This window comes from Esox lucius, chromosome 14 (assembly GCF_011004845.1).
Source record: "Esox lucius isolate fEsoLuc1 chromosome 14, fEsoLuc1.pri, whole genome shotgun sequence".
Lineage (NCBI taxonomy): Eukaryota > Metazoa > Chordata > Actinopteri > Esociformes > Esocidae > Esox > Esox lucius.
The window spans coordinates 28,375,825-28,391,045 of record NC_047582.1 but is presented as its reverse complement, the minus strand read 5'-3'; the positions used below and the strand labels follow the sequence as shown (position 1 = coordinate 28,391,045).

General features: G+C 41.8%; 1 protein-coding gene across 2 annotated transcripts in view; it reads left to right on the top strand.

Moving 5' to 3' along the window:
- The window catches only part of fam102ab (family with sequence similarity 102 member Ab), a 41,570-nt gene extending 26,687 nt beyond the window's left edge, over positions 1–14,883 (top strand). For both annotated transcript variants that reach the window (XM_029124933.2, XM_034296942.1), the window contains 10 exons: positions 2,941–3,061; positions 4,628–4,657; positions 8,287–8,403; positions 8,813–8,859; positions 9,045–9,220; positions 9,335–9,442; positions 10,142–10,376; positions 10,774–10,898; positions 11,128–11,197; positions 11,294–14,883. In XM_029124933.2, coding sequence (XP_028980766.2) covers positions 2,941–3,061; positions 4,628–4,657; positions 8,287–8,403; positions 8,813–8,859; positions 9,045–9,220; positions 9,335–9,442; positions 10,142–10,376; positions 10,774–10,898; positions 11,128–11,197; positions 11,294–11,339 — 1,075 coding nt within the window. In that variant the 3' untranslated portion in view covers positions 11,340–14,883. The remainder of the gene's footprint in view (positions 1–2,940; positions 3,062–4,627; positions 4,658–8,286; positions 8,404–8,812; positions 8,860–9,044; positions 9,221–9,334; positions 9,443–10,141; positions 10,377–10,773; positions 10,899–11,127; positions 11,198–11,293) is intronic.
- Positions 14,884–15,221: the final 338 nt, after the last annotated feature.

Below are 15,221 nucleotides of genomic sequence, written 5' to 3'. Positions count from 1 at the left end.
TCATCGCCTTGTATCAACAATGCTGTTTGCCTGATTTGTTTAGATATTACATACATGGTGGATTTCTAAAGGCATTTGAGTGAAGCATCACATTATCAATGTAGATCAGCTGAACACAAGGGATTTTCCTATTGCTTAATATGAAAATGAAGATATCCATCTGTTGGGTGTGGTTCATATTCGCACTTACTGATGTTTGTCTTGAGACCCCGTCTAATTTACTTTATTTACTTGATTTTATGTCTAAGGACTTACACATTGTGGTCAGTTGTGACACCAGAATACCTGATCAGAACAAATGAGTTGTTTTCGAATTGAACTACACTTAGTGACACTAAGGTTGTCATCCTGTAGTCTTGTTAGCAAATACAGTCCCGCAACATGCCTCACACTGACACGGGTCATAGTAGGGCAGGTGGGTGTGGGTGGCAGGGACACGTGGGTGTCTGTGGTTGGCCTTGGCTGAACCAGAGTCTGACTCTGTTATGGCTGACTGGCAGGTGGGGAGGGGGTGGTGTTATAACAGATGCTTTGGCACCTTGCCCAGGCCAACCGTGGTGCCAAGGTTGGGCACCGGTGCGCAAAGGAGAGTGGAGGAAGCGGCTCAGGGTTCAGGCCATGCTTTACCGCTGAGGTGGGTTCAGGCCATGCTTTACCGCTGAGGTGGGTTCAGGCCATGCTTTACCGCTGAGGTGGGTTCAGGCCATGCTTTACCGCTGAGGTGGGTTCAGGCCATGCTTTACCGCTGAGGTGGGTTCAGGCCATGCTTTACCGCTGAGGTGGGTTCAGGCCATGCTTTACCGCTGAGGTGGGTTCAGGCCATGCTTTACCGCTGAGGTGGGTTCAGGCCATGCTTTACCGCTGAGGTGGGTTCAGGCCATGCTTTACCGCTGAGGTGGGTTCAGGCCATGCTTTACCGCTGAGGTGGGTTCACTGAAGCAGACAAAACCTTTAGTTTCTGCAGCTAGGACATAATGTAGCCGGCCCTGGTTGTATCGTTTAGTTTGACACACACACACACACACACACACACACACACACAGTGTCTTGCTCTTTCTCTCTCTCACTCACTGTCTCACAAACACACACCCAGGCTAATCAAAGAGCATAAGATAAACAGGATGTGTTTTAATTATTATTTTTCGGGATCCCCATTATCTCTGGCAGAATCAGCTGATACTCTTCCAGGGCTCCACAGAAAACACACAAAAATGTAACAAATAACAAAACACTGATTTGTGATAGATCATAACAGTTTTACCTATTTAAAATAGAACTGTAAAACAAAAAGCTATATGTAGACTGTGCCTGGTTGGGCTAGTGTTTGTGTGTTTTGTCTATTCAGATTCCCGTATATTTCCTGGCATTTTATTATTTTTATAAATATTTTTTGAAGAAAAACTGAAATAAATGGAAGTGATGGATCACCTCAACATAATATCTTTACCACCAAAGGTAGATGGCAATTTCAGAAGTTTGCCAAATGTATGAAGTGTATGAAGTTACTCATTATGCTGTGTTGGTGCACCTAACATGCATTAATTATTGATCTTTGAATACCTCTCTGGTACTGACAAATGCTATGATGAACAGTATATAAATAAAACACTTTGACTGCATATGTCATTAGCAGTTGTGCCATTAATTGTTGCCATGTTATTTGTTGTCATTGAAATGCACACACACTTAGTGCACGTACATATGCTCCCTCACACTGTTTGCACATTTGTTCATGTTCTGTTTTAATGAAAACATTTTAAATGAACGGTTTTCTACTTTGTTACACACTGGTGACTTTAATGTGTTCTGTAGTAAACCCCATGTCATCAGTAGTTCCAGTTCAAATACAATGCTTAGATGTTATACTTATCAGGTCTTACTAATCCCACATAGCTAAGAGACATTAAAAATGCATAGAGTATCAAAGCTCAGGTCTTAGGAGGTTAAATGACCAAAGACACACCTGACCATTCACAGACATGGATTCAAGCATATACACACCTTACCATTCACAGACATGGATTCAAGCATATACACACCTTACCATTCACAGACATGGATTCAAGCATATACACACCTGACCATTCACAGACATGGATTCAAGCATATACACACCTGACCATTCACATACATGGATTCAAGCATATACACACCTGACCATTCACAGACATGGATTCAAGCATATACACACCTGACCATTCACAGACATGGATTCAAGCATATACACACCTGACCATTCACAGACATGGATTCAAGCATATACACACCTGACCATTCACAGACATGGATTCAAGCATATACACACCTGACCATTCACAGACATGGATTCAAGCATATACACACCTGCTAGAGTGTGTTATGTCTAACTATAAATTGTATCCTCAACGTCGGTTCTCATAGATAGGGTCTGCGTAAATATTTTTTTTACAAAAGCAACAGATTATCCCTGATGAATGTGTTCACAAAAGGGGTCACTGACCTCAAAAAACACAACTGCTGCTCTACACAGCCTTTGTAGGCCATGTTGTGGCAGTCTGCGTTGAAAGTAAGGGGCTTTCCGAGCAACAGAACTCTGTCTTTGCCAGTGCAATGTTCCCGAAGTGCATAATAGTCTCTTGTCAACCGCAAAACAGGTGGTTTTCATTCACTGGGCTTTTGGCTTTGGTGCTTTTATCAAGTACTGTAGAGCGAGCATTAGCCAAAGCAATGCAAACAACAGAACTCCAGAAACCCGTGCTATTGAAGATGATAATGGTATGAGGTTCCGGACTGATCAGGACAATGATAATGATCATAATAATGATCGTACTGGTATTGATGATGACTGATTCTGCATAATGACAATTGCTATTACCCCAACATGTAATGTGTGAAGATGATTGACCTTTCAACATTACGTGTCTGTCTTTCTCCATTTCTGTCCTCTCCGTCTGCATGTAGGGAGGAGGTCCAGCAGAACTGTGTTCGTTGGAAGAAGAAGTTCTCCTTTATCTGTAAAATGAGTGCCAGTCCCAACACTGGAGTTTTGGACCCCTGCATCTGCAGGGTCTCTGTACGCAAGGTAACTACACTTCCCATCATCCCCTACTGTAGTATTTCTCACTGCCTAAAAAAGGTACTTTACAGATGACATGTTGCTAATACGCAGTGGGAAAGCACCAGTGCACCAGGTCCCTTTCCACTATTTTAAGACATACCAAGTTAATGTACCCTTTACCTGCAATGTGAATTTGACACTCCAACGCCTTTCGTACTCCCACACAGTCGACCGGTGGTGAGGTTGGAGATATAATTTGTACCCTTGGTTCCCATTCTCAAATCCACACACCACTGCAGTCTGCTTAGATATTTCCGTGGGCCATCTTTGGTTGCGTCTTGTTTACTTTGCACTCACATTAGCGCCAATGCAAGCTACAGTAATTATCCCTTTTGATGTTCTGAAATATGGGGATTGTGACTTTACATGGCTTTCCCTTTCATGTGTCAGTAGTGGCTGATTAGAGATCAGATTGTGGATACGTATTTTACTTTGATCATGTTTTGTTTTCTTTCTCCAGTCATTTAGCGATCTCTTATCCAGAGCATATTATAGAAGCAATTAGGTTTAACCGTTTTGCTCAGTGGAAGAACTAATGATTCTTCACCTTGCCGGCTTGGGATTTAATCTCACAACCTTTCTGCTTTTTGTGAGATTATATGTCTGACAGGCTATAATCACACAGCTTCCTATCTGCTGCCGTGAAATGGAGGCCTCAGGTCATGTCATTCATAGGCAGTGAACTGTGGGGAACATCCCAGTTATTGTATTTCACACATTGTGAATCTACATAGAAACCTTTCTTCCAACAATGTAACATAAATTATTCACTGTTAAAAACAATATTAAAGCAGTTCCTACTTATTTTGTATCATTTTGGAATTCACTTCAACAATCATATCTAGCCACTTGAAGGGGAATGGAAACTAGTGATGGCCATACGAGGCTTCATTACTGTTCAACTAGCAGAAGGATATTATGCTAGCAGCACTAACTCAGATTTTATTTTTCAGAATAAAAGCCATCACTGAAATATAGTTAGCAATCTAGTCTGTAAATTTTATGTTTAATGGCCGTTCCAATAGTGTTCATGTCTTTTCTTTTTTAACAGACTGTATTGTTAACTATATTGCCGTATAAATTTCAATGATGGCTTTTATTGTGATAAAGAAAATCTGAGTGCTGCCAGCATAATATCCAGCTGTTAAAATAACGCTAAAGAAGCCTTGTTTGGCCATCACTAATGGAAACACTGTGATGTTGTTCGCTAATACAAATACCCTAATCCTAAATGTGCATTTTACATAGAAACGTGAACACTATAAGGATGAAAAACTGTATATGAATGGGCGATGTTGGTTTACTATTATAGACAATAGTGTTAAAGAGTGTGCTTCATCCCAAATTACAGTATTAACCACACACTTACTTACTACTTAATGAACACTTTCATGTGCTACTTATTTATGTACAGTATTTGAAAAACTACTTCTGGAGGTACAGTATTTCAAACGCTACTTCATATGGAACAGTTTTTCAAACACTTTTATTTTTAATGTACAGTATTTCAAATGTTACTTCTCATTGCAGGAGCTCAAAGGCGGAAAGACCTTCTCAAAGGTAAAACTTCCTCTTATATGGTTGTTTGGTTTACAGGCGTGCCTGTACAGTAGAATGCACACACACGCACGCACACACACGCACACACACACACACAGTGTATCTGGAGACAATGAATTGCTGTCTAAAATGTGACAAATAATATGATTCAATAATACAGAATGTTTTACAGCCCCAATGACTGTAAAACCACTGCAGTAAAAGTCATGTGGGAGTTATTCACTTGGGACCTGGTATGACATACTTGTGACAAGCCGGGTGATACAGGATGGGACTTTTGGGGAAGGTGTGTGGGGGGGGGGGGGTTGGGGGGCATTGAGGTGACTGTATCCATGTCTCACTGCCTTCCATCCATGTTCTTTATAGATCAGTTTATAGGTCACTTAGCTGTTCCATGACCCAGACCTGTGTTGTTTTTTCCCCCACAGTCCTCCACTGTGACTGTGGGTAGCGCCACCTGGTGGTTGGTAATAATCTTGCTGGGTGTCTAGAAATTACAGACTTACACGGGTGTCACATAACTTCTAAAATATATTGATTTGTTACCATTATTTAACCTGGTAAGTCTGTTGAGAACCAATTCACATTTTTGACATGTACATTTAAGTGGAACAACTTGACTGTGTGTGTTTGTGTTTGTGTGCTTGGCTCTCTGCCTGCCTGTGTGTGTGTGTGTGAAGGCAGCCTGGATGTTATCATTGGGCTAGGGCTTCCCTGTCCCCATCGTTTCCTCCTTGTTTGCTGATCCTGTTCATCCGGGAAGACGGCACTGCACTGAAATGTCTGCTGAGTCAGCTGAAAGAGAGCGAGAGCGACAGACAGGCGCTCTCTGACCGCTCCGGGCCTGTAGGTGTTAAACACGGAGGGACAGAGTGCAAGAGGAAGATGACTGTGGAAGTGGACTAATAGTTCTGTGTTTTGATGTGTTTGCCTAGTTTGACTCTCATTAATACAGGCCACTGTCTGCCAAACTGACTGTGTAGTCCAGCCTGCCAGAGACTTAGCATTGACCCTCCAGCCCAGAGATATATTTGTCAGCGATGGCTGTGGGAAGAGACTAAGTTTACAGTGTGCATGAAAATGCTTTGTACGTCGCTCTTTTGTGGATACAATAAGACAAGGCTTCTGATGCGCACGTGCTCTTTTGTAAAACCACAGCGTTTGACCACATAAAAGGAAGGAGTAGGAGGATAAGTACATTGTGGTGTGACTTGATGTCTGGAAGATGACTGGTGAGACGGTTTGATTATAGTTCCCGAAAGCAGAAGTCTGGGGAATAAAAAATAAATAAAGGGGAAAAATGTAAATACAGTGGACTACCTCTTTTACTGTGAACCGTCGGTCATTCGAAAGGTAAACAGATCAAATGTTGCCTTGATGTTGCTGCTGTGACAAAACATTATAAAATGACACTGTTTCCTAATTCTGTTTGCAGCCTATAGACATTATCCATGCTTTGGTTCAGTCTACCTGGACTCTTTACAAATGCAAACCTTTTTTCGTTTTGTGGCACAAATCCCATTTAAGTTATGGCAATGATATGATTGTTTTTCTTGTCATGTCCAATAATGTAAAAGTATCAGAAATTAGTTGTGAGGCTCAACAAACTGAATTGTACAATACTAAAAGTAATAAAAATGAAATGCTTATATTGATAACATGACTTGGATGGAATTTGTGCCACGATTACTAAACGTTTGCTGTTCTTCCCCTTTAATAGAGAGGCCATGGGTTGCAATAAAACCGAAGCCTAGAAAAGGTTTCTGTCATAGTGGTTTTTGGTTTAACCGTTTCAAATAAGGTCTCATTGCATAATCGTGTTACCAAAGAGTCACTATAGTCGTTTTTAGGGAATCAGAAAGGAAAGGGTCATGTTTACTCAAGGCTTAGTTTGTCTGTGCAATGGTTGAGAAAGATGTTAATGTATGAAGACACATTTAGGGACTGAACCATTTTATAAATCAGCTTACTTTGTTGAGAGAAACTTTTTCAATATATCACTCCATCTCTGGGATACGTTTTTTTATGAGTTTGAAGATTAAGACTAGTGTGAGAATGGCGATGAGTCCAGAATTCTAAACTAATACTTTAATTTGCAGATATATAAAGAAAATGAACTGGCAACAAAGGCATCTGCAGGTTCCATGTAATGTTAGATGCAAAAAATGCTCACTAGTTACCTCTCAATTATGGATGTGCCCATTTTGAAATATTTCGGTTTCCACGTTTCGGTATCAAATTAGCGATTAAATTGTTCGGTTCCTATTAAATTATTAACATTAGACGAGGAAGGGATATAGAACGGAGGTGAGGTAGTTGGAGTTGGACTGACGTTATCTCGTCTAATGTAGTCTAAGACAACAGTCCTCTTGCCTGAAGTTTTGTTTTCGTAATTTACCTGTGCAGTCAACATTTCAGGAGAATATTTTGCTGTATTAATTGCATGTAGCTTGATTTTAAGTATAACAAAATGCAGCCAGACTTTTTATCCACGTATTGGCTGCTCAGATAAACCTGCTGTTGGTAGTCTACTTAGCTAGCTAAAATGACAGGCAGCCCCAGTTATTCCTACATATGTGATCAACACTTCCGTTAGCTAGCTCCAGAGTTGTGCATGTTTTCTAAGACGCTGGCTAGCTACCGGTTTCGGAATTGGCCGGGCCTGTAACTGTCTATCTGCTCGTACATGTTATTCAAACCCCCACCCCATCAAATTAAGAGTTCAACAAATTGATTATCATGAAGCATATACTTCTTGTTTAATATTTAACGTCATCTGTTCCCCTTGGAACCGATTTTTCTTAAAGCAATTCGGTAGTAATCGGTTCCAGCAAGATTAAATCAAATTCGGTACCCATCCACACTAAATGTATCTAAAGGGTACAGCATACTGTGTCCTGACAGCAATGGTCTGGCCGGCTGGTCACATTATATTGTGGCATATCTGCGTTCTTCCAGATGGGCAGAAGACCGAGAAATGAGGAGGAAAGGAGACATTGAATAATATAAGACCGATGGAAAGGGGAGAGAAGAGAAGGGAGAGAGAGAGAAAGACAGTGGGAAAGAGAATGGAGAGGAAGAGTGAGAGAGTGGTGATATAAGGGGACAGAAAGATGAAAAGGAAGCCGAGGAAGCACTGTGCGAGGTAGCACTGTTTGTCCCTGTTCCAGTGACATCATGGTTGGGTGACCTTGCCTCGCCCGCCTCACATGCCCATCGTTATGTAACGGCACACTGGGCGTTGGGGGAGGTGTGTGTGTTTGTGTGTGCATGTGTGTGTGTGTGTGTGTGTGTGTGTGTGTGTGTGTGTGTGTGTGTGTGTGTGTGTGTTTGAGCGGGTGTGTGTGTGGGTGGGTGTGTAAACCACTCGCTTACTTGGCCCTAGAGTAAAAAGATGGAAATGGCATGCCTAAAGCGAGGATACACAGCATGTTTCTTGAAAATGTCTGATGTGTGCGTGGGTGGCTGGTTTCAAAAAACCATCTCACTATGAAATGAAGCATTTCTAAAGAAATCGCCTCATTGCAGTGGGTTCACCTCTGAATGGCACTCCGTTATAATCAGCCCAATCTGTTAACTCCATCGCCTCTCTCCCGTCTCCCTCTATTCGGTTTTCTCCCCCCCTCCAGCTGGGCTTTGCTGACCTCAACATGGCGGAGTTTGCTGGGTCAGGCTCCACTGTACGCTGCTGTATCCTCGAGGGCTACGACACCAAGAACACTCGCCAGGACAACTCCATTCTCAAGGTTACCGCACACTCGCTTGTGCGAGCGCACACACACATTAACATTAGCTTTTGGTACTTAGCCGAGTGAGAAAAGCCATGTTTAGACTTGTCCTGGAATTGTTGGACTTGAATGAAGGCTTGGCCTTGAGTGGATTGGTGTATGGTCCGTAAACGACTGAGGAGCACCTAAATGCTTATCTAACGGATGAATAGAATGATCTTGTTTGGTGCCACCCTCTGGCCTCTATCTCATTGGTTTCTTTTACTTGGTTACTTAACATACTTGCATTGTTACCATAGAAACATTGTTGTGCCACGAGAGAGGATCAGCACTTCATATCATGTTAACTTCATATGCCCCTAGATGCAGTGTCTGTAACAACGTATGTCAATGCTGGTTATCATGTTTGTCACTATCCCTTTCCTAGGTTACTATTGGAATGACTCTTTTGTCGGGTGATCCGTGTTTTAAAACGTGAGTCAGACCTCTGGCGCCACCTCCTGACCAAAACATATATACCACAGAGCAAGTCGGATCCTGTGCTTAAGATCTTCTGCTCCTTGTACCAAACATGACATTTGCCTCTTTTGGGGTGCTTGGTTCGAAATTATAGAAAATGTCTGTATATTTAATGCTTATTGTGACTTTGTAACCCGTAGGCCCCCTAGCACGGCCAAGTCGATTTCTGTCCCGGGCCAGGACCCCTCTCTGCAGCTGGACTGTAAGGGTGAGGGCACCGCGGACGGCAACTCTAATCTTCCCGCAGTGGGCGTCACCAGGACGTCGTCAGGACGAACCATCAAACCCAGACTCCCCTCGGCTCCCCTTCACTCTGGTACCGTTAATCACATAAAATCCCATTTAACATATATAAAAACTATATATAAAAACAACCATATATATGTTGCATACTGTCCTATATGACATCTCCTGTGTGTTATTGTTTCAGGCCTGCCTGAGGAACAGTTGGAGCAGAGCTGGTCCAGTCCGGACGAAGTGTTCCACACAGGACACTCACGGAACTCCAGCTATGCCAGCCAACAGAGCAAGATATCAGGTCAGTCGGCCTCTTTAACCAACAGAGCAAGATAGCAGGTCAGTCGGCCTCTTTAACCAACAGAGCAAGATAGCAGGTCAGTCTGCCTCTTTAACCAACAGAGCAAGATAGCAGGTCAGTCTGCCTCTTTAACCAACAGAGCAAGATAGCAGGTCAGTCGGCCTCTGTAGGTTAGACTTTAAATGATTCCGCTACGGTTTGTCAGCTAGGTTAAATTGTCCCCTAGGCACTGATCTTGGGTGATCATTAGCATCACTCCAGTTATGTTTAAAGTAGGGATTTGGGGGAAGGAGATGCTGATCATATATTTGTACCCTGAGGGAAAGTTTTGCTTTCTTGGACCGGAAAATTATGATCGCTAGTCCTGGACTAAAAAACGGTGATTCTCTATTGAGCTTGATTGTTTTAGTCCAGGACTTGGGTTGCACAGTGTCCGTGATCCCGGCCCATAGGCCCATTTCTCCCTGGAGCATCTTGGCACCAGACCATAGCTATTCCGTTCCCCCATGCTGGTCATCTTAGTCCAGGACTGACTGTTTGAAAGATTTTGTCCAAAATATTCCATAATTTCCTAAATGGGGAAGAATCATGGTTTTATTCTGACATGAGGTTATATGACAATACATACTGTGTGTGTGTGTGTGTGTGTGTGTGTGTGTGTGTCTGTGTGCATGTAATCTCCATCCTCCCCTCCCACAGGCTACAGCACCGAGCACTCTCGTTCCTCCAGCCTGACGGACCTCACGCACCGCCGCAACGCCTCCACCAGCAGCAGTGCCTCTGGGGGCCTAGCCACACCCACCCAGACACCCCACGCCCTTGCCCACCCACACCCCCTGGCAGTAGACCCCCAGGCACATGGAGAGGCTGGTGCCAAGCCCGAGAGACCCCCAAGGCCACCACGCCCCAACCTGCTCTCCAACAGACCCTCCAGGCAAGCTACAACATATACAGACACAGGCTAAACACACACCAGGTTGAGAGATAGCTACAGGCTTAAATATTTTTACACACACACACACACACGTTAACACTTACAGTTTTGTATTTCTTTAACCTTTCAGTACATTCCCCCAAATTATGAGCCAAAAAAACACTAAAACAGCCTTCCGGTACCTCACTACGCGTAAAGTGCCTTTCGGCAGAAACTTCTCAAATCCTGTTTATGTGCACTTGTCAAAAGGTGAGAGTGAGGGCCCCTATGTCCTGCAAAGTGTGTTACCAGGCTAATATCACCACGGTTACTGAGACATCCTTGATCAGACCTTGTTGCCGAACTGCACAGAACACGCATGGTTCGTTTGGGTTAACGCTGTTGTGTGACCTCCCAGGAGGAAGAAGGACACTGTGGAGAATCATCCAACGTGGGTGGATGACACGCGCATCGATGCCGACGACATCGTGGATAAGATCATCCAGAGCCAGAACTTTGCCGACGTCAGCAACCATGAAGAAGGTCAGAGGAGACCTGTGATCATCACTGAACGTTGTGACTATTGGGTTGATTGAATATCGCATGGGAAATGACAACAGTTCTAGTTTTCTGCTTCTCTCTTTTCATCATTATGTTCTCCTCTAACTTTTTGTCTATTTCCCTCTCTCCATCTCTCTCTGCTCACTCTATTTCCCTCTCTGTGCCCACTTCCTGTGTTTTTCCTATCTTTCATTCTGGCCTCCATATACAGACAGCAACCTCAGACTGTTTGTCAGCAAAGATGGGACCACAGCACTCAGTGGGATACAGCTGGGTAGCAGGTGAGTTAGTGTGTAGAGACAATGTCTGTGCACAGTCTGTTATGACAGTGTGTTAAGAAAATAGAAATGAAGCTATTCTTCTTCTGTTTCCTTTAGGGTGTCTGCTGGTGTCTTTGAACCAGTGGTGATCGAGAGCCACTAGCGATGAGCGTGTGTTTACTCTGCACAAAAACATCTGTCTTTTGACGTACACCATTTAGATGAACGCCACTATACAACAGTTGTTACTCGTTAATCGTGTATTTAATCCTGTATTTTACGTGTGATGGTGTTGGGGAGGTGAAACTGATGAATAATTCAATAATATAGAAAAGCTTTTTTAGGAACTCTTTCATCTGAGGGAGTGAAGGTGTAAAGTGTAAAAACTACTTCATTTAGGGAGATGGGAGACCATTACAGTTGTAGTGCAACACTGAAAATCAGGAAAAGGTAGCCTGACAGATGGAATTGGAGTCTGAAGTGTCTGTCTGGAAAACATTTGCTCAAGTCTAAGCCATTATTGTTTACCCTGTCTGGGGAACGTTTCGGAGTAATCTGTATTACACTGTGTTTTGTCTGCATATGATAATGGCTGGGGATCATTTAGCTTATTCAAACAACAGATATCTACTCAAACGGAGACTAACATGTTAACGTCAATAAACAGTGGGTTGCAAGCTATTAAATATTAAATAGAGAAATTGAACAAGACCTTTCAAGTAGGCAGCAAATTGGTGGTTTACACTATGAGATGTTCAATATTTGATGACCCCTTTGCATTTCTCCCACTTCAGAAAAAGTGCTAGAACTAGGGTCAATGTTACTGTGTAGCCCAAAGGACCCATGTTATAGAATTCTAAAGTTATAGATTGTTTTAATATATGCATATACATAATGTAATATGCCAATAGATAATGTTACTATATGGACCTGAGAATAATGTTTGCACATTTGGCTGGCCATATACATAGTGCATGGTCTATGATTCACTGAACACTCTCATCTAGATTAATGGAGGCAGGCAATCAATGACTTTATTCTAGGCCCTTGGTCCTTTCCCCCTTGGGCCTTTTACATAGTCTGCCTTACCAAGCTGGCTTGGTGACTATACTGTAAAAGAAGAAAAATCTATTTAACTTTTCCTTTTATTTCTGGTCATTGTTTCTGACCAAGTTAGGCCCATACTGTGTCTGGTTACTGAAGTGGGTTGCTAAAGTTGGCGGGCTAACTTTGTAATCCCTCATTGTATGACAATGTCTGTGTGGGCTTGGTTGTATGAACTGTCCAACTGGCCCCTCAACTAAAGCCTCAATATCGCAATAAGATGTTGACTAGTTATCACGCTTATCAGTAGATGACTTAGGGCTCTAACATAACAACCCACTGTGGTATCGGGTCATCTTCTCTGACCGAGCTGTGCTTTCTTGGAGGGAAATGTAATTTCTGTTGCCTCTAGGCCCTCTTGAACCCTGTTTGAAGAACATTGCATTGGGGGGTGTGCTGCAGTTAGATCAAATGAGTCAGTCTCTTGCAGCTGCATGCATGTGAAACAATGCCCCTGGTGTCCCCGTCTAACAATGGAGGGTTTCAGTAGAAACTCCCCACTCATTCCCCAAATTACAATGGCCTCTTGTTTGTTTGTCGCAGCCTGTGTGCCTGTCTGTCTTTTTGAGGTAGGGAGAGGAAACAAAGCGTGTGCATGTGGGTGTGGGTCTGTCTGTCTGTGTGTGTGTGTGTGTGTGTGTGTGTACGTGGATCCATGCATGGTCTGTATGTTCGTGCGTGCGCGTGTGTGTGTGGGCTGAATTCACAAGATCTTGCCATTCACCTGTCTTACGGGTCTTGACCCCTGAGTTTTCAGTTGATCTGAAAAGTGCTCAGTAGGAATACTGACCCAAAGCTTTGCCTGTCTTTTCATTCTAAGACTGCTCAGTTGAAGTGTATTTTAAAAGTGCAATATGGGATTTTAGATACAAACACGTGTGTTATTTACACCACAGAAGACATTCACAGCATGAGTTAAAATTCAGAGCCATGGAGAGAAAATATCCAGACCCTGGACTCGTCCTTTAAAAATCGAACTGTGCTGTTTGGGCTGTGGGATTGGGCTTTCATTTTGTATTTCACTCTCCAACTTGCTTCCTTGTCATTGTAGATTTTGCTGGTTGAATATTGTATTGGTGTAATGTACCACATAAGCTCAAACTCCACTGACATGTATACACATTCATGGGGAAATATTACACACAGATATCCTTCTTAGCTTTATTTTGAATGTGTCAAACTGATATGGATCATTCACCTCTGTTTTTTTTAATCAACATTAATGATGTAAGCCCTCTGTTAGACACTGAATATGTGTATTTTAGCAGGAGTTTCTTTTAAAACAAAACCACTATCTTTCTTTTGCTTGGCCTCCTCCATTACTTTACAGTCTGTCTCATAATAGTGCAGTCTGAAGCCATTTTAGAATTGTTAATAGTTTTAATGGCCAACACTTTATGAATATTGGACTTTTTTGTATTTCCAAACCAGCTGGCTGGTTTACTTTGCAGCTGTGATGTATTAAAACATGCGCTCTTCAAAAAATTTGAAAATCAAATACACAAAAATGTTGTCTGCATTAAAGAGTTGAAATTATTTGTTATTTCTGATTCTCGTGCTACTGTTTTTACTCGTATGTTTGTACAAGAGGGCTCATTGTATATTCCTTCTATTGTTTGGGTTTTGTATTCCTACATACTTGATTGTTGGTAACCTGTGATTTTCTTTCTAACACACAAGTAGAACCAATTATATGTTAACATAAGGTTCTGCTGTCATGAATGGAGGGCCAAGTATTTTCTTGTGCATGTAATCATGTATGACTGAATGACCAAACCTCCGCTACATAAACGGCGAGGTTTCTCTGATGCAACACTTCATTAGATACTGTATATGTCAGTGCTTTTTACATCAATCGCAGTATCAACTCCATTTTGTGGGATGAAGAACTTGATACTTACGTTGCTCTCTAAAAGACAGAGGGCGTTGCTGTAAATCACTCCCATGGTTCAGACATAAAAATCACGTATTATAGTTTTTTTACATTATGAGCTTTTCCTAAAGCTTCTATAGCTCTTTGGAGCAGTACACGGATAAGCCATAAATGAATTTGGGACCAGATTACTCTATCTTGAAACCTTGGCTGGTATGATATTCATGATAACAGCACTTTGGTGTGGACGACTAACTTCACTTAACATTTGACCTTATTTTAATTATTTATCCTTTCTTTTCATTTTGTCATCTTTCTAAAGGGATTGTAAAACTATGCACATGAGTCCAAGACTCCCAAAAATGGCGTTGATTAAGAATGAGACTTATTAAAGATAAGAGATTTATATGATTTCAATAGTATATCTAATTACACTATTGAAATGACAATTTTTCAGATTTTCCAGAATATTGATATATTTATTTGATACATAAAGACACGCAGACGTGCGCACACACACATTGCTCCAAAGTATATTCTCATATTTTGTTTTTCTCCCAAATAGAATAAATCAATCACATTCAGCTCACATGTAAGAACACTGTGATGTGATGAATTGGAACAATATTTGTAAACGCATAATTGAATGTTTCTTATTATAGATTGTAAATGTCTATTTGAACAGTGTAAATGTCATATTTTGGAAGAATAAAGCTTTTGTTGGACATCTGAAAAACATGTTGGCTGATATCTAACATTTGTTAAGCAATGTACAATGACTCATACTAAGCTTCATATAGAAGACTATAACTTAGTGATGACCAGAGTTAAAAAAAAGAAAAGAAAATGCATTCTCTATCCTCTGTGGGTGACTTAGATTCATATTCAGAAACTAATTAACACCGCATCACTGCAGTTATCCAAAGGGACAGAAGCTAATACTTCTACATATAAATATACAAAATATGTGCCACATTAAACTGTGAGAACAAAATGTATGCAATTGTGGCAGTTCCAGGGAAACCATTAGACATTGTGAAACCCCTGACCACAGCACAGAATTGCCTG